The following is a 19,017-nucleotide window of genomic DNA, read 5'->3' on the forward strand; positions in this document are numbered from 1 at the left end:
GAAATTAAAGTCTTGGGTGTTTTTCAAAAGCAAGTAGTGCTGAAGTGCATCAGGCTTCTTTTTCCTGAGGAAAATCCATCTGGCTGATAAGTGCTTTGGAGACTGATCCTACGGCAGAGGAATGAGGACTGGAATTGGTGTGATGTTTGGTAAGAGGGCTGCAAGAAGCAAGCTTCATTGAATGGCCCTGATTAAGCCAACCGTGATCACTCTGGATGTGAACATGGCCCTTAAGAGATCATTGTCCAACAGACAAAGGAATTGTTCCTCCTTTTCATGTTTGGTACATTATGTAGAAATAATACAGAGAGCTGATGCTCTCCCTGGACTGAGTTAGCTCCAGACAGCTGGAAGTTCTGGGGTTGATGTATATTTTATTTGCCTGTCTCTCTCGGTGACCAGCACCTGAGACTTCAAAGGTCCGGGGCAGAGAGCCGCATCCTGCAGCTCTCAAACATGATGTCCATTACTCCACATCAAAGTGAGAGCCGTGTCCTTCCTGGATCCTTCCAGCAATCAGTTTGATGTCCCGAAGCATGACATTTAATTTTCCTTCCTCCCAGAAAGCCGGTCCTTGAACTCACCCTCTCTAGCTCCAGCAGCCCCTGTGACTTTAATGAATACCCATGCCTGCCCTGTTCTACACACTTGAATAAGGATCCTCAGGTTAGACCATTAATTTGCATAGCTCCAATTATCCAGTCTCTGATCTCCTGCAAAAATGGGTCCACAAATTATTCTGATGTTCTGCATTAAAGGGTTTTTCCTTTCAGATGAAGGCATTTATTCTCTCCTGTGCAGAGCAATATAATTATCTGAACCTCAGATCATATGTTTATTCTGCCAAGAAAAGCCAGTTGGTTTTGCTTTAGTGCTGACCTTTAAAAATTATTGTTCTTATGTCTGAAAAGAGTCTTGCTTCCAGCACCACTTCAATTAACTTGTAACAGCCAGTGTAGTTTTGTATTTTGAGCTTAAATTGCCGAGCTTCCCTTTGTGCGTGCGTGTGTGTGTGTGTGTGTGTCTGCAGCTGAGTGTCCCCAGCCACAGGAAGGAACTGGGAACAGCTCCCTTTTCAACTGGGCTGGTTTCTAGGAAAGAGAAATGATGAGTGATTGACGCTGCTGTTATCAGTGAACCCTTGGGAAAGGAGAAACCACTGATGAACCAAGTTCTGTGAGCACCAGCTTTGGAGTGGGACAGATTCCTTGAGCGGTTTGGGTTGGAAGGGACCTTGAAGATAATCCAGTTCCATGGGCAGAGACATCTCACAGTTTCCCTGGCTGCTCCAAGATCTGTCCAACCTGACCTTGGATGCTTCAAGGGATGGGACAGCCAGGGCCTCACCACCCTCCCAGGGAAGAGTTTCTTCCATGAATCCAGTCTAAATTTCTTTTAGTTTAAGACCTTACACTAGTTCAGTCAAATTCAGACTGGGGTGAAAGCTTCTCCTCAGGTGAATTCTGAGCTTGCCTTGGCCCAGCAGCTCCTGGTGGTGTTTGATGCTGTGAATCAAACACGGGAGACCTTGAGAGAGCTTTTCAGCACAACGTCCTCCAGGTGAACTTCGGCTGACCCGAGGGCAGCCAATTACCAGAGCTCTGTTCTCTCCCTGGAACCCATCGTGGTTTGGCTTTTGTGGGGGTGTTTTTTCCCTCTGCACTCACCTACAGCAGAGCGAGGAGCTGCCAGACACCTCCCCTGAGGCTGCAGAGTGCCGGGGCCAGAGTGGGGAGCCAAGATTCCAGGTGGCACAGCCAGGAGGTGGGACTGCAGCTGCAGCCAGGCCTGGGAACGTGCAGGGGCACAGCCTCGGCTCCAGCTGCTCTCAGGGTTCCCTGCGAGCCCCTTAGAGCTCCCAGGTTGTGCTGTGTGTCTGTGCTTGAGCTGGGAACACTGATCCAGCTGTGGCTGTGCTCGCCCGCCATTTCCCCGGAGTGCTCTCAGCTGGGGTGCACATCCTTGGACATCGGGGGCTGGGACCAGCTCCTGCCACTGCTGCCTTCGGAGGCTTTGCATTCTCATCTGGACCTTTGCATTCCATAGAAATCATGGACAACCTTGGGGTGGAAAGGACCTGAAAGGTTATCCAGTTTTAAGTCTCTGCCATGGGCAGGGACACCTTCCACTAGCCCAGGCTGCTCCAGCCTGGCCTTGGGCACTGCCAGGGATCCAGGGGCAGCCCCAGCTGCTCTGGGCACCCTGTGCCAGGGCCTGCCCACCCTCCCAGGGAACAATTCCTTCCCAAGATCCCATCCATCCCTGCCCTCTGGCAGTGGGAGCCATTCCCTGTGTCCTGTCCCTCCAAACCTTGTCCCCGGTCCCTCTCCAGCTCTCATGGAGCCCCTTTAGCCCCTGGAAGGGCTCTGAGCTCTCCCTGGAGCTTTCTTTTCTCCAGGTGAGCACCCCCAGCTCTCCCAGCATAGGGGCTCCAGCCCTTGAACCAACTTTCATACAGATACTTCCTGCAAGAAACCCTTTTCCTGGGGAAAAAACCCCAAACCAACCACTTTTATTCTGTTTTCTGGAGCTTCTGGTGGAAGGAAATTTGACTTCGTGTCTTTTGCTCGAGAGAAATGATTGAATGTCTTCTGTCACTGGGCAGGACCTGCTGTTTTCCTCCGGTTGGAGTATTGGCTATGGAATCCCAACTTCCCCTCCAAAATCGTACCCAGGCAGCTCTGGAGCATGAATCAAAGCCTCCTGCGCTGCTGTCATGCTGTAAATGCCTGGGAATGCAGGGGGATTTAGCTGCCCTCGTTCAGCTGAACACCTCCGTGCCGTGCCCAGGAGCGATGCCCAGGTGGGCGCTAATGGCCACAATGAGCAAATAACCTCGAGGACTTGTGAAACACAGCCAGGAACCACTCGGTTCTTCTGGGTTTGATCCCAAGCCCTGGAGGCGTTTGGGCAGCCAGGGGAGAAGCCCCAGATCCCGTCCCTATGCCCTCTGCCCTCACGTAGGTGTCATTTAATTCCACATCTTGGTACTGGTTTCCTTCTCATATCCCTTGAGGGTTTCCATGGGAAGGGGTGGATGCAGGTCTGGGTTTTCAGTTCTCTGTGGCTCCCAGTCAAACACAGTTTTGGGCTAGAACCGCTGGCTCCATAGAGCAAAATACACATTTTTGTCTCCCTATAACTGGCAATTTTTGGGTTTTTTTTTAATCCAAGAACAATTCTGTCCCCTGTGCCGCAGGGCTTGTGTACGACACCTTGATGCTGAAGCACCAGTGCACCTGTGGAAACACCAACAGCCACCCCGAGCACGCGGGCAGGATCCAGAGCATCTGGTCCAGGCTCCAGGAGACGGGGCTGCGGGGCAAGTGTGAGGTAAGGGAAACACCAGGAAAGGCCACATGGCTGGTTTTATTAGTATTATTAATATTATTACAACACTATTTTTATTATTATATTGCTATTCTATTGCTATTATGCCAAAGAAAAGAGCAAGGTATGATGTAACCCTCTCATTTGTTATCCCTCCCAATTATTCCAGCAAAAGCAACAGCTTTTCTGTGGTTTAATAACTTTTTTGTACTCTTTAATAAGCAGTGGGCAAGCTATGCTGTAAAAGGAGTGGGGGTGAGAGGAAGGCACAGAGCACTATTCCATCACAAGAGGTTAAATTAGATTTATTTGATGTATTTTAAGAGCCAGCAAATGGAGAGAAAAGCTTAGATATTAAACAGAAAGAATGAAGGTTAATAATAAAAATTAACGAGTGGTTATTAGTTCCAGCTAACAGCAGTGGTGATAAATGGGGGTATAAGTGTGTGTTCATCAATTCTTTGAGCGCCTGAGGGGACTGAATCCCAGAGCATAAATATTTCAGCAATGTCAGGATCGGGCTGGGAATGTTCCCTAGCCATCAGATAAGACATCCACGTGGTGGCAGCATTGCCATTGCCTAAATTTCCCTGTCCTGCCCTCGTTTATCCCTTTCAAACCTGTCTCTGTCTGTGAATACCTATTTAATCGAATTTTGGGATTGTTTGGCACCAAATAAACCTCACTGCTAATTGCCTGGCCTCCTCAATGGGTGTTAGAGGTACTCTCCAATGTATAAGTTTGTGACTGTAAGATCCCAGGCAATATTACTGTCCTTAATTTCCTATTGATTTACTTAAAAAAGATTTATTTTCCTTAATTTCTGTGCTTACCTTGGTACTTGGTTGCTTTCACGATGGGAGCTGTTGTTGATCTTCACCTGCTTTCCAGCTGTGTTTCCCTCCTGACCACTGGTGAGGAGGGCCTTTCAGCCTCACCAGACTCTTCTTTTTTTTCCAAAAATAGTAAATTTCTGCCTTAATTCCCTGCTGGCTTTCTTCAAGCTCTGCCCTGCCATTTCAGGATGCACTCCCTTGTCTCTCTGGTCACCTTTCCTTCATCCCCACCACCTCCTGCCAGCACGTCTTAAAGTGTCCTTCTTTATCTTGAATGGATCTGAAGATGACTTTCTATGTTGAGCAAATAAATGTTGCGAGTAAGGGATTAACCCAAAACCTGAATTTTTCCACCTCAGGACCCATTTTAGCATTTTGTTGTCTGCCTTGATGGCTTGCTACAGAAACAGAAAAGAGTCAAGCATTTCACCAGTGACTTCACTAACCTTTTCCTTCCCCTTCCAGTGCATCCGTGGCAGAAAGGCCACGCTGGAGGAGCTGCAGACGGTTCACTCGGAAGCCCACACGCTGCTCTATGGCACAAACCCTCTGAACAGGCAGAAACTGGACAGCAAGAAGCTTCTAGGTACCATTCCCTGGGGGGAAATCCCCCTTCCTGATCTCTGGGTGAGGTGCTGGGGCTCCCTTCATCCTTATGAACCTCTAAGAGGATTGTTCCCAGCTCCATGCACAAGATCCATCTCCCTCTCTTCAGGCAGATCCCTAAACCCTAGAGAGCTTAAACCTCCTTTCTTTGATGTCTTCTGAACCTAAATGGATGTTTTCCTGAGGAGGAAAGAAAATTCAGGCAGTTTGTTTCATCCTTGGGCACTCTGTGTGTTAGTTATCCATGGGCTAGGGAAGGAACTGGAACACCCTCCCAAGGATTTGGATCTGCAGCCCCCAACCAGCTGCACAGGCATCAACAAGCCCCTGTCAGGTTTGGACAGTCAGCAAGAGAGATGCAGGGGCCTCTACATTTGTTTGACGTGGAGTGGGATTGTTCACCCCTTTCACTGGAGACCAAATCTTCCTGAAACAGGGCCGTGTCTGTTGTAAAATACAGACAAAACTTTAAAAATATTTTCCCAGCAGAAATTCTAAGGGATGGATGTTCAGATAACCAACCCTCCAAAGCAACCAAGTAATGTGGATTTTAGCACCTCCGTGGAGTCATCATCACCTCCCTTTACTTCCTGCCTTTTTGCAGCAGCAGGCTGGAGGGACGATTTGGGGTGTTGTCACGTGAGGATCTGAAATGAAAAAGAAAAAAAAAAAAAAGACGACAGTTCTGGAACCTAGACGTTGAGAAAGTTTATTTTGGGATTAGCCTGACTTTGGATGATATAAAAAGAGGTTTAACTCCATAAAAAGAGGTTTAACTCCGTGCCCTTCCTGATGTAGTGGTCACAGCAAAGGAGCTGGAAAGATTTTGCTCAGTGTGTCCATGAGCTCCCAGGGAGGGAAGCCATCAGCCAGTAGTTAAACACGCAAATAGCACGATATTTATAGCTCACTTCCCACCTCTTTAAGGCCAGAGAGCCCAAAAGCAGACACCTCCAGCTGAATGATAGATCCATCAGGATGTAAACTTCCAGGAATGTATGATGTCATATGCTCGGGAGTGGAAAACCCACAGCCCGAAGGAACTTTGGTAAATCTTCCCTGGGATGTCAGAGAAGGTTCTCTTGGGATACTTTTCCACTCTGTCCTTGGCTCTGGGCACGATCTGTCTCAACAGTTCCACAGATCCCTTTGGAGATACAGTTTATTCGGATAGCATTTTTGAGGGGCACCCAAATTGCTGAACCATTCCTGATGGTTTCTGTAGAGAACCTGTGGGGGAAGCAACCCTTGCTCTGCCTCTGCTCCATGTGTCCCCCATGGTTTCCATCACTCATTTTAAAGTGTTGCAGAGGTCAGGTTTAATCCTATACAAAAGAGGAATTCTAAGGGCTTTCCAGTACAGAACATTCCCTGTTTGGATACAACTTGCAGAAAAGCCCGGGAACTGCAGGAGGTCATGTCCCCAAGGGTCCCCAGTGGGAGGGGAGGTCCAGGAGCTCTTCACTGGGCTTAGACCTGGTTTCCTAAGCCCACCTGGCACCATTTTAGCCTGGAGATGCTGACAGTGGCACTGGCTGCCAGCACACATGACCCCCTTCTCTGCTGATGGCTTCCACAGGGCAAGACCTGAGCAAGAATATCAGGGAAAACTCCATGTGGAGAGGGGAACGTGCCTGTAAAAAACCCCTCCTTCAGCTGTCCTCTCCCGTTAAATTTACAAATCAGCTTCCTGGGGTTCTTTGAAACAGTAGAGGCTGGGTTTAGGGCAGGTTTGAACGCTGAGGGCAAAGCTTTGTGTGAGGTTTCGGGATGCAAATGAGAGTTTGTTAGGGCTGAGAGTCTTGGCAGGTGTCTGATGGCTCCGTGTAAACTCTTGGCCTTTGATACCTCTGTGAGGAAGAAAAAAGCCTGAGAAGCCTCAGCCTGAAAGGGAAAAGGCTTTTCAGGACACAGGATGTTTCTTGTTAAGCTCCTGCAAATGAAAAGGGGGATGAGCCTTCACAGAATCACAGAATCCCAGCAGAACGGTTTGGGTGGGAAGGGAGCTTAAAGCTCATCTCATCCCACCCCCTGCCATGGGCAGGAACACCTTCCAGTGTCCCAGGCTGCTCCCAGCCCCAGTGTCCAACCTGGCCTGGGACACTGCCAGGGATCCAGGGGCAGCCCCAGCTGCTCTGGGATTTCCATCCCAGCCCCTCCCCACCCTCCCAGGGAACAATTCCTTCCCAAGATCCCATCCATCCCTGCCCTCTTTTAGTTTAAAGCCATTGCCGCTTGTCCTGTCAAGGATGCAAAATACAAACCCATCTCTCCCTGGACAGTGGAAATACTTGGAACCTGTTGGACAAGTTGAAACTTAGGCAAATCAGGCTGCTTTTAATTTGTGGGGAGCAATCATAAATTGTTGTCAAGAAGATAAATACGGAAATAATGGGTGGGTTAGCAGTGAGAGATGTGACAGGAGGTCCGAGGCAGGATGATCTAAGAATTTCCATGTGGATCTAATCAAAGAGAGCATCTCACTTTGAGCTCAGATGAGTCCAGATGCATGAACCCCTCTTTCAGGAACAGAATCCCAAATGTTATGAGTGGGAATGGGCCTTAAAGCCCCTCCCATTCCACTCCCTGCCGTGGGCAGGAACACCTTCCACCGGACCAGGTTGCTCAGGACCCCACAGAATTTTGAATGGAGGATAATTTGCTCACACACGAGCCCAGAAAGCAATGTTACATTTCCTACAGATTCAAAATTAGCCCTGCAGATGGTTTTCTCAATTTTTCTCACATTCTCCTTGTTGGTTTTGCTATTTCAGTCAAAACACATGGGATTTTTTTTTTTTTTTTTGCTTGCCACTGGTTTATTTTTCTGTCTTCCTCTTTTATGAAGCCCATGCTCTCCAAAGTGATCTAGTAACTGCAGATGAGTGACAATTGGGGTGTTTTTATGATTTCCTGTCCTCCTGCAGTGGCAAGGGGTTAAAGTGCACATCCGAGAAGACACGCTGAGCGATTGTTGGTGGCATCTTCCTCATGTATAGTCTTGAGACATCAGGCAGCACCCACACCTTGCCTAAAAATGAGTGATTTATAGACAGCTTTTGCACGAGCCCGAGTGTGCACATTGTGTGTGTGCGTGTGTGTCTGTGTTGTAACAGGGCTGGCTGAAAATGGGAAGAAAACTCCCGGTCTGTGTTTCTGTGCTCGGAAAGATTGCAGAGTTGCCACAAAATTGGCCCCAGAATCTGGTGACCTCTGACTTTCTGACTCAGGGAGTGCATTTCTTGTCCCCCCACAGGTTCCCTAACGTCGATGTTTGTCAGGCTGCCTTGCGGTGGTGTCGGGGTGAGTACCTCCCTTTAATGTGGAAATAATGTCCTGTTTGTTCTCTCCCGGTCCCCTCAGCACCAAAAATTGCTGCTTTGCATTCCATGGGCGGTAATTGCAGCCAGATGCTGCCCATGAGCAGGGGCTGCCTGGGGCGTGGGTGCCGCGGCCTCACGTGCCTTTCTTCCAAAGCAGCCGCAGCATTTCGGAGCTGCTCCGGAGAGCCTGAGCGCGAGGGACACTCAGAGGCATGTTCAGGAGGGAAAACCTCATTTCCCAGGCTGGGATGTTCAGTGGGGAAGGGGTTGCTGTGTTTGGAAGCAGCCCTTGCATCCCAAAGTGCTTTTTTTGCTGCGTGGAAAGCAGGACGTGCTGATGCTGTGCAGCTGTCCCATCCTCAGTCCTGGGGCTCCAGAGCTGCCTGCCTCCCACAGCAGGTGGGAAACGTGGCCGTGAAATAGGACAATATTTGGGAATGTACATTTTCCTGTGAATAGCGAGTTTGCTGTTTCTCTGCCCTGGAATGAAACAGCATTTGGCATCTTTTATTCTCCAGCTCCAGGATAATCCACGTGGATTCTCCAGGAGGTGACTAAAATACCCCTCCATCCCTCGTGGAAAAGCTGAGTGTTACTTTTCAGCTGTCAAATTTCCATATAATCAGGCTTTTTGCTACTGTTAGTTCCCATAAAGCCGAAAAAAACCCAAACCCCAAATACCTTGTTTTGAAGGTTTTCTTGTTTTCTTTTGAAGCCTGAAGGCTTAAAAGTTTCCCTTTCAAGTCAGACTTTCTGCTCCAGAGTTTCTGTGGAGGGTGACAGGACAGAAAATCGTGGAGAACAGGAAGGGGAAAAGAATGAGAAGAGACAATAAAAGGCATTGTGTTTGAAAATTCACAGTGGTAGTTCTGCTGCATAATTGTAGCTCATGAGGTTGAATTTTCAAGGTCTGGATTCTGTTATGGAAATGAAACAAAATTGTTTTCTTCCTGAGTCTTTGCAAAATCGCTGCTTTGAAAATTATCCCGTCAGGAAAAAAAAAAAAAAAAAAGAATAATCGTCGTTTATTCATACCGCCACTCGTGGAGATATTTTATTTTGTATTGTAAATATGCTGCAGTCGCCTAATTCATGGCAAATTTTTGGCCAGAGCTTAAAAGGTTTGGATTTACTCTGCCCTGCAGTCAGGCATGCCATTCAAAGCAAAAAAAAAATTATCATTTGCAAATGAAGACTGAATGGTAACAAGTAGAGACAGTGTCTGAGCCCAGCACGGGCCCAGAAGTCTTGCATTAAATCCCAAATCAGGGCAGGAAACGCCTCGGTGCTGGTATTCCTGATATGCTCCCAGTAAAGATGGTGCTTGCTGCTTGGTTGTCTCCACAGACCCTTAGCATTGCATATTTGCTGACTCTGGTGCAGTGTTATAGCAATCCTATCAGCAAAACCTGTGCCAGGGCCTCCCCACCCTCACAGGGAACGATTCCTTCCCAAGATCCCACCTCACCCTGCCCTCTCTCAGTGGGAAGCCATTCCCCATTGTTTGCCAAATGTATTTTTCAGAGGGCAAACATGATGTCATAAAGTCAAAAGGAAAGGAAAAAAAAATCAAAAATCAGTAGAATAAGGTGGGACAGGTCCTCCTTTGGATTTATACTGGAGCAGGATAAAGCAGAATGATGGGTGATGATTGGAATTCAGGAGCTGAGGGTGTTGTGTGAAATTACAGGCTGGAAAGCTCTGAAATCAGGCTCTTTTCCTGCAAGCAATCAAGTGTGGCTCTCTTCCTTTGGGGATGTTGTGTAAATGAAAAGGAGGGATGGGTCTGGAGAGGGCTGCAGGGCAGTTTTGTGGGGGAGAAGCCCCTGGAGAGCTGTCTTGCCTCGGGATAGAGAATGGAGCTTGGGCAGCCATGAGTTCTCCTCAACAGCGATTGAGATGAAGGACAGGCAAGAGAGTAAATCATAGAATACCCAGAGCTGAAAGCACCCTCAGGATCATTGATCCAACCCCTGGCCCTGCACAGACAGCCCAACAGTCCCACCCTGGGCATTCCTGAGAGCATTGCCCAAACACTCCTGGAGCTCTGGCAGTGAAGCAGCAGGAAAACTGTTCAGAGCAAATCCCTTCATCTCATAACACCTTTCATATTCTCTCTTAGAATTAAAAACTCAGTCTTGGTGAATTGAAATCGAGGAGAGAAAGGCTAAATTCATTCCCAGGTGCTTGGAAACTCTTTTTCCTTGTTGGTTTATCCCAAAAAGCCTTCCCATGGCTGACAAGCCTCCTCCCTTCTGCAGCCTTCTGGTCCTAGCAGGAGAGGAAGAAAGAAAGCACAGAAGCACTGAAATCAATAGGTGTGAGCTCTGAGTGAAACATCACTCATTTATTTCTGCTGATCACTTGGGAATTTTGCTTAGCTTCACTCCACTGCAGCTCACACCCCTTTTTCAACGTCCGACTTCCACGCACCACGGCCTTCCCTAATCCAGGATAATTATAGAAGAATGTTTTGGGAGAAAGGAGGTTAAGCTTTGAAAATGTGCAAGATCATCCCAGCATACTTGCATCCAGATTCTTTAAAACACAAAAAAGGCTTGATTTTAGGACAGCTGATAAATTTGTTTTCTTTACTGTGTAGTGTTTTGCTACGCACATTCTAAAAATATCTGAAGACCTGCATCATTTTTCTGCACGTGTTCTAAAAACTCCAGAGGTGTTTGTGTTGTTGATCTTCTCCAGAGTAGGTGATTCTATTTTTGGGTGCAAGGGCTTTGATTAGAGCATATCAACAATTGTAACTATGCAAGCAAAGTAAGTTCTTGCAGAGCAGAGAGCACAGAAAGGACTTTTGTGGAATGGAAATGAGGAGGAACTAATTAGGGAGTCAGAGGAACAGAATGTGAGAATTATTTAATTGAGAGCAGGAGGAGACACGGTGGGGTGTCTTCCTCTGTGAGGGAAGAGCAGAACTCCTTCACTTTGCAGGGTCTGGAGCTCTGGTACAACCTGTGTCTACCTGTCCTGGTGCTTGATTTCTTAGCTGTGTATTTTTTTCAGTAGAATTTTATTGTATTTTTATTCAGTAGAATAGTAAAATCTTCTGTGAGGTGCTCATTTAATTCTGAGGTAGCTGCACATTAGTGGATAGGAAAGTTTACAGTGTGCGTAGGAGGAATTTGCAGTGTGAGTAGGAGCCTCATTGTGGATATTAATAAAAAGACCTCAGGTTTTCCTTAAAGGAAGGAAATAATTGTAAGGAAATTGTAATTTTTATTATGAGGAAGGAAAAACTCTTTGGGTTTCATTTTGGACATTCTTCCTGGAATGCTCCTGGCAGGAGCCTGGTTTCTGCTAGGGCCTGGACGTGGCAGTGCTTGGCTCTGGCACGGAAGAATCCTGTCTGTTATGGGAAAAACTGGCCCCAACAGCCATCTGAGGGTCTGTTGGCCCCTTAGGACACGTGAATTTGGGTATTTTGTATTTCCATTCCTCTGGTGCCTCACAGGGAATGAAGAGGGCCCATGGAAGGAGCCCTGAACTCGCTGTGCCCAGGCAGGAGGGGAAGCTCTTCCCTGCTGGTGTCCTGAGGTATTTTATTCCAAAGACCAAGAAAAATGGGTTAGGTTTGCTTGAAGATGGGTTAAATGTGCCCAGAGATGGGGTAGATATACTCGCTGGTGGTTAGATCCAGTGACAGGAGGCCAAAGATGGACCCTCACAGAGCACCAGTGCTCTGGTCAGTGGGGAGAAGCAGCAGCTTGGGCTTCTTCCCACCTCTTCAGGGGCTTTTGGAGAGACCTGGTGAGGGCAGTCCCATCTTCTGCATGTGTGCAGTCCTGATCCAGGATTCCTGGAGCTGTCGTGTGTAACTCAAACTCCATCCTGCTGCTGTTCCCATGTTACTGCCCAAACTTACTTTCCCATGTTACTGCCCAAACTCCTCCTCCAGAGGAGCCCTGAGGCCACAAGTAGTCATTGCAGGGCTCTCCCACAATGCAGTGGCATTGCTCAGAGGCTTTTTGGTGTTCTCCAAGTGCTTTCCTAGTTTATTGTGGCTTCCAAAGCATCCTCGGAGTGGATGCTACCAGAAACCGTCTATGATCAGAGCGGGAATCACTTCCAATGACAGCTTCAGCATGGCTGGGAAGAAGGTGGATCAGTCCTCTGTGGGGCCACTTGTGTCTCCTCACTGCTCAGTGAGCCAGGCACAACGAATGATCTCTTTCTTCCCATCTCTGCTTTTTGCCATTGTTTCCATAAATACACTCAGGGCACAGTAATATGTGAAAAATAGCTGGTGGTCCTTCCCGGTGAGGAATGTCCCATTTATCTGGTGACACGATCTGGAACAGCAGCAACACGGGCATGCCTGCAGGCTGCCTTGCCTTGCCTGTGGCCTGTTTCCACATTTTCAGGGGGGAAATGTGGTGATCTGTGTAATATTTAGTGTTGAAGCAAATCTGTGTGGTCAGCACGGGATGTTTGTTGTTCGGGTGGGTGAGCTCGTGGCTCTCCAGGGAAGCTGCTGTCACTCCTGGGCAGTCATCTTTTAAATGCCCAACACTAATCATCCCTCTTTATTGTGGATTTTTTTTATTATAAAGGATCATTGAATTATTTCATAAACCTTTTTATTTCGTCTGGGATCAGCAGCAGTTGAAGAGAAATGCTGATTCTTTGGTCACAGAGTCACAGAATCACAGAATGGTTTGGGTTGGAAGGGACTTTAAAGACCATTTCAGTCCATCACCTGCCATGGGCAGGGATACCTTCCACTAGCCCAGGGTGCTCCAGCCTGACCTTGGACACTTCCAGGGATCCAGGGGCCGCCACAGTTTCTCTGGGCACCCTGTGCCAGGGCCTCCTGACCCTCACAGGGAACAATTCCTTCCCAGTATCTGAAAGAAACCCCCTCCCTTTCAGTTTAAATCCATTCCCCTTATCCTATCACCCCTTGTGAGTGGTGTCTTTATAAGATAGGGGTCTCTTGATTCCTGGCTGTCCTCATTGCTCCTCACCTGGTTCCTGCGTGTCCCCATCAGGTCGACAGTGACACCATTTGGAACGAGGTGCACTCGTCGGGCGCTGCTCGCCTGGCCGTGGGCTGTGTCATCGAGCTGGTGTTCAAAGTGGCCACAGGAGAACTGAAGGTATGGAAACAGCCCTCAGCTGTGCTCTGTGCAGGGCTCTGCTCGGGGCTCTGCCATGTAGCAGCTCCAGGACCTTTTCCCCCTCCACAATGAGGGAAAGCGTCGTCCACTGCTATGACCTTGTGAGGAATCCATCAAGAGCAACTCCAGAGTTCCCAAGCAGGATTAAGGCTTCTGGCTGCAACCCCTGTGTCCATCCTTGTCCCTCTGACCTTTTCCTTTCCTTGTTTTTTGTGTGCAGAATGGATTTGCTGTTGTCCGGCCCCCGGGTCACCACGCGGAGGAGAGCACACCCATGTGAGTATGGGATTCACTGACTTCATCCAGGGCTCCTTTGGTGGGGGATCCACAGCTAGAAATTCCAAAGGAATTCTGTTAGGTTATCGCTGTGGAATTTCTGTTTATTGCTAGATGAGATGTGTGATGTTCAAAGCTCCCCAGATTCTCTGGAGCAGGGTAAGATCCTGCTTAGTGCTTTCAGGGGAGTGTTTCCTAGCAAAGATCAGCATTGGGTTTGGGCAAGTGTGGGACATTCCCTGTTTCCCTAGAGCCTGCTGCTGGAATTCAGCACTTCCAATGGGAAATAGATCTGGTGGAAGGTGTCCCTGCCCATGGAACGAGATGAACTTCAAGGTCCCTCCCAACACAAGCCTTCTCATGTTTCCAGGAAGAAGAGTGAGAGCAAAAGGAACTCCTTCCTCTTGTGTTTTGTCTAGGTGATGGATGCAGTGGGACCACAGGAAGCTGTAATTAACACCTCTTTTTTCCTCTTGTCTCCCCTCTCCAGGGGTTTCTGCTATTTTAACTCTGTGGCAATTGCAGCCAAGCTGCTCCAGCAAAGGCTCAATGTGAGCAAAATCCTCATTGTGGACTGGGTGAGTAAATGCCCCTTCTTTCCCTTTGGGAGAGCAGGTGGAAATTATTCTGGGTGGGTTTCTTCTTGCAAGAGCAAGCTCTGTAAATCAGTGAAAAACTTCTTGCCTGTGGTCTGCAAGCCAAAATTTGGGGTTTTAATTGAATACAAGTGTTCTAATCAGAGAAAAAAATCTTAAAGGGACCAGAATTAAAAAAAAAAAAAAAAAAAAAGAAAGGGCTTCTTTGGGATTCTGCTGTGGCAACGTTAAGATTTTTATTTTTTATTAGATTTTCTGTGGCTAGGAAGGCATTGGAGTAACTGGGGATCAGTCAAACATATTGGTTCTGTTGCCACAAATAACCCATGGGTTAAACCCACAAGTTAAAATGCATTTATTTGTCTTTTGGACTTACTGGATGGATGGTTTTTTCCTCACTTCCCACCTGTTTTTCCTGTCAGGGAGGGACATTTGAAATAGCAGTCCTGTCCCAGGCTGTGTTTGTGCACCACACAGCTCCCTCAATAGGGGAGCTCTCGTGGGTTGTGTTGTTTGACCTGGATCCAACAGATCCAATTTGTGTCAGTGTTCACCCCACAGACTGACTAAAGATGCAGATCTGGGGCACCAAATATCCCAGTATCTCCATCTGCCAAGACTGGTATCGATCCAGTTCTTTCCATCCAGAAATGAGTCCTCAGTTCGATAGACAGTTGGGATTGTGTTTATCCCATGTGTTAAACGAGGAGTGTAATCTCAGACTAGGTGTGCAAAACAGGCTATTCCCATTCCCGAGAAACTGCTTCAGCCAGGTTAGAGAAAACAAAGCTCAACAGCAAGGAAAAGCCCTCCAAATCCCGAACTGATGCCTTTAATCCGTGTTTTTACTGAAGGATTAACCTCCCTGGTGTGATCCCTGTCCCTGCAGGATGTCCACCACGGGAATGGTACTCAGCAGGCCTTCTACAACGACCCCAACGTCCTTTATATCTCACTCCATCGCTACGATGATGGCAACTTCTTCCCAGGCAGTGGCGCTCCGGATGAGGTGAGCACGTGGATCCCAGAGTCCTGGACTCAGAGGAGCTCCTGCCACCTTGTCAGAGCTCCTCAGGACTTTGTGTTCCCATCTAAGGACAAGCCAAGTCCGTGTGATGCAGCAGCCACGGGCACGGTGTCCTGGCTGGGGCTGGTGGGACGGCAGCAAGTGAGTCACTGCAGTTAAGATCTCCAGCCCCTGAGGGACAACCTGTTCCAGAGGAGCCCTCTGCCAGCGGTCCCAGCACTCCCTGTCCTGTTCAGGATTTCCCGCTTCTCAGCAGAAGTTGTTTCTTAGATGCTGAAGGAACAGATTGTGCATGGCTGCACCACCCACACTCAGTTTTCCTGGCACAGCCATGGAGCCTGTCCACCTCCCCTTCTCCACCTCCCCTTCTGCTGGCCCTTCTCCACCTCGCCTTCTTTCTCCTGTCCTGTCCAGGCATCGCTCACCACCGCCAAGGCTGCATCTCCACCCCAAAATTGTGGGATTTGAGGGCCAGTCATGATGCTGCTGGAGCAAACCCCCCCTTTCCTGGTAGTGTCCTCAGAGCCTGCAGCAGGAGCACTGGGCCAGCGGAGCTGAGAGCTGAGCTCTGGATGGATACATCCTTCCTTTCCCTCTGACATGGCAGGAAATATGGTCCTTCAGAGTGATTTAGCAAAGGGAAATTTTATGGAATACTTAGAGTGCTCCGAGACTCTCCAGGTGACATCTGAAAACTTCTTCCCCTGTCAATTTAATATTTTCTCATTAGAAAACATCAGCATTTCCATTTCAACCTCTAAAGAAACTTAAATGCGACGTGATGCTGCTCCATCACCTCTTTGTAGTGAATGAACAGTAGCCCTTTGTATCAGGCTTAATTCCTGCTTTTTAGCGATCTGGTTTACAAAAAGAGTCATTTTTAGATGTGTCATTTTAGACCAAATAAAAGAAAGGATACAAAACAAGTTTGATTTAAGCCAACGATGGATAAATAACCCACCCCTGTGTTTTTCTAGCAAAAATATTTGCACCAGTATGAGGAATAATGTGCAATAAAAGCCTTGCAGTTTTATCCTTTGATTTTTCACTTCTTAATTCTATTTTTTTTCATATGCAAACACCTTCTTGGCAAAAAAAAAAAAAAAAAAAACCAAAAAACCAACCAAACAAAAAAACTGGAAACCCCTGGTTTATTTTTCAGTTTTCCCCTCTCTCAGGTAGTTGCAGGCAGGGCAGATGGGGACATTTGCAGTACAAGCAAGGAGAGGGATGTATTTACATCTCCCACCCACATGTCCCTCACCCAGCCAAAATCCCTTCTCTGTGAATCCTATTTTCCTCCAGCAGAGGGGGAGCTCACTCTGATGAAAATACACTTTTTCCTCCAGTTGCAACTGTAGTGAAATATAAAATATGCTCCTGAATCAAGCATAAAATGAATTATGGGAAGGTATTGCATGCAGCACACTCTGATGCAGAAAAATCAAGAGGGTGCAGTTGATGATGGGGTGTTTTTTTGGGTGAGCAGCAGTCGAACACCACTGGTCCTCAGCTCCCATAAAGATCTGAGCGTGGAGGAGCTTTATTCTCCCTCTTGTTTCAGGGATCAGAGACTAATCGACCTCACTACTGAATCCAAATCCAAATTCGACTGGGAGAACATCAAAACAGCAAAGATGTGTTGCCAGAATTTGCTAATTAAGAGTCCCATTTCCCTTTTCCAGGTTGGCACAGGAGCAGGAGTTGGTTTCAATGTTAACATGGCATTTACTGGTGGTCTGGATCCGCCCATGGGAGACACGGAATATTTAACTGCCTTCAGGTACTACAGAATTTTCCCTCTCACAAATGTATTTTTCACCTCAACTGGCTTTCTTTTTCCTCGTGCCATCCTCTGTGATTTTGCTTTTGATAAGCTTTAAAATTTTGATATTCTTCATCCAAGAGAGGCCCTGGCACAGGGTGCCCAGAGCAGCTGGGGCTGCCCCTGGATCCCTGGAAATGTCCAAGGCCAGGCTGGACACTGGGGCTGGGAGCAATCTGGGACAGTGCAAGGTGTCCCTGCCCATGGCAGGGGGTGGCACTGGATGAACTTTAAGTCTCCTTCCCACCCAAACTGTGCCATGATTTTTCTTAGCCACTGTCCTGTCCCACTCCTGGCTCCCCTCTGCCATGGGGTCCACCTGACCTCTCCTTTAAGAATGTGAAGTGCTTTTCTGTCCTCACACTGGGTTTAGTGCACCTCTGGTGGCCTAAATTCAGGCAGACACACACTTGCCAGAAGACAGGGTGTGAATTTCTGAGATACCACCTTCATGGAACGGCATTAAATCCAGGAGTGTTATTTTCATCTCTTCCCTGTTCCATCCTGTTAGGCTGAGCAAAAAACACCTTTTCCCCCTCTTCATTCTGCCATCATAAAGCCCCCAGAGAGCACACACGATTTAAAATGACACCACATCACTGCCATTTGTGTCACTCCCGGCTCAAGAAGGCAGCACTTTGCTCCAGAGTGGAAGCCTGGCTATCCCAGCAGTCCCCAGGTTGGATCTCTTTGCTAGCCAGAGCACCCGGAGCTGGGGACGTTCATTATTAATTGAGTGTCCAGGCTCCTGGAAGAGGCTCGGGGCTGCACAGTGAGGCCTTTGCCAGCCATTCCTGGGCTCTGCTTGCCTGGGCACTGCAGCTATTTAGGGAGCAGCCTTTGGAGTGGGTCACAGCCCTTGTTTGGGGGAGTTCTGGGGGAGCTGAGGGATGCTCCTCCCAGAGCCTGCACACCTTCAGTTTAACCATAAGTTAAACGAGAAGCTTTTTTTTCATCCTGTGCCAAGTTTGGCCATGATAGTACATTATCAAGTGACCTTTTTAAATCTTAACCAGCTCCTTTGAAAAACATTTTTCCCCCCCAACCCCCGAATCTTTCTATTGATTTTAATGTAAAATAACGCTTTGAAGTTTGCAATTTATAGTCCCCCGAGAGTTAGAAAGTGAAGGGATTGGGTCATATATCCTATTTTTTCCCCCTTCTTTTCTTGCTTTAGCCCCTTGAGACAATACATGCCTTCAAGGCAGCACCTTGTTATTCCACCCCGTCGAATGCCACGTTGCATTTGCTGGGGATCAAACCGAAGATGAAGAAAAGATAAGAAAATTGGCCATAATGAACTCCAGAAGCAGGAGGCATTTTCACCATGAACTTGGAAACTCACAGTGGAGAACTGAGCTTTAATTCAAACCAGTCCGAATGCCAAACTGTGAGGCTTTGAAGTCTGGAGAGGAATCAGTGGAAATCCTTTGAGCTAGGCAAAGATACTGATAGACTTTTTCTTTTTTCTTTTTTTTTTTTTTAAGCCTTAACTCTTCACATGCCTGTCTATTTTTGGGGAAAAATGTCTTTCTTCTGTGTAAAAGGAGCAGATTTAAATAAGCAATGTGCTCCTCATTTTTTGTTGTTGTACTTCAGGAAAAGCCAATGTGTGGGTTCGAGAAATGAATAACTGAGATAATTGTCCTTCTAAACAAGAGAAATGAGGGAATAAATAAATCCCAGTGAAACCTCTCATCCCCACACTGAAAACCCGTTTCAGAGTGGGTTTGCTCCACTCAGGAAAGAGGTGGGAACTCACATCAGTGATTTTCATCCTCTCTCCAAATGTTATTTCCCCAGTCTTGGGGTGCCCAAACTCTCCTGTCTTCTGGATGGTCCATAATGCCATCGAGACGTATCAGAAGTGAGAAGAGGAGTTAAAAATGAGGTCTTCCCTGCTCTTTGTCACTTGTTGCCCTCCTGACCTGGGGCTGAAATCACTACCTGCCCCAGCTCCAGGTTGGGGTGTCCTGTTTTTGTAGGGGGGGAGGGGGTGATCGGAAGGGATCTGGGGAGTTTTTTGGGAGCCTGGAGCTCCTGCACCCTGTGGTAGCTGTGGC

General features: G+C 47.7%; 1 protein-coding gene and 1 long non-coding RNA gene across 13 annotated transcripts in view; one reads left to right on the forward strand and one right to left on the reverse strand.

The window, feature by feature from the left end:
- LOC137477514 (uncharacterized) overlaps positions 1-19,017 on the reverse strand; it is a 302,567-nt gene that overhangs the window by 249,945 nt on the left and 33,605 nt on the right. The window lies entirely within an intron of this gene.
- Positions 1-19,017, forward strand: part of HDAC4 (histone deacetylase 4) — a 174,345-nt gene that overhangs the window by 143,310 nt on the left and 12,018 nt on the right. For all 12 annotated transcript variants that reach the window (XM_068196697.1, XM_068196706.1, XM_068196702.1 and 9 more), the window contains 8 exons: positions 3,200-3,333; positions 4,632-4,752; positions 8,029-8,075; positions 13,102-13,209; positions 13,451-13,506; positions 13,997-14,084; positions 14,992-15,111; positions 16,815-16,912. In XM_068196697.1, coding sequence (XP_068052798.1) covers positions 3,200-3,333; positions 4,632-4,752; positions 8,029-8,075; positions 13,102-13,209; positions 13,451-13,506; positions 13,997-14,084; positions 14,992-15,111; positions 16,815-16,912 — 772 coding nt within the window. The remainder of the gene's footprint in view (positions 1-3,199; positions 3,334-4,631; positions 4,753-8,028; positions 8,076-13,101; positions 13,210-13,450; positions 13,507-13,996; positions 14,085-14,991; positions 15,112-16,814; positions 16,913-19,017) is intronic.

Source organism: Anomalospiza imberbis, chromosome 7, assembly GCF_031753505.1.
Source record: "Anomalospiza imberbis isolate Cuckoo-Finch-1a 21T00152 chromosome 7, ASM3175350v1, whole genome shotgun sequence".
Classification (NCBI taxonomy): Eukaryota; Metazoa; Chordata; class Aves; order Passeriformes; family Viduidae; genus Anomalospiza; species Anomalospiza imberbis.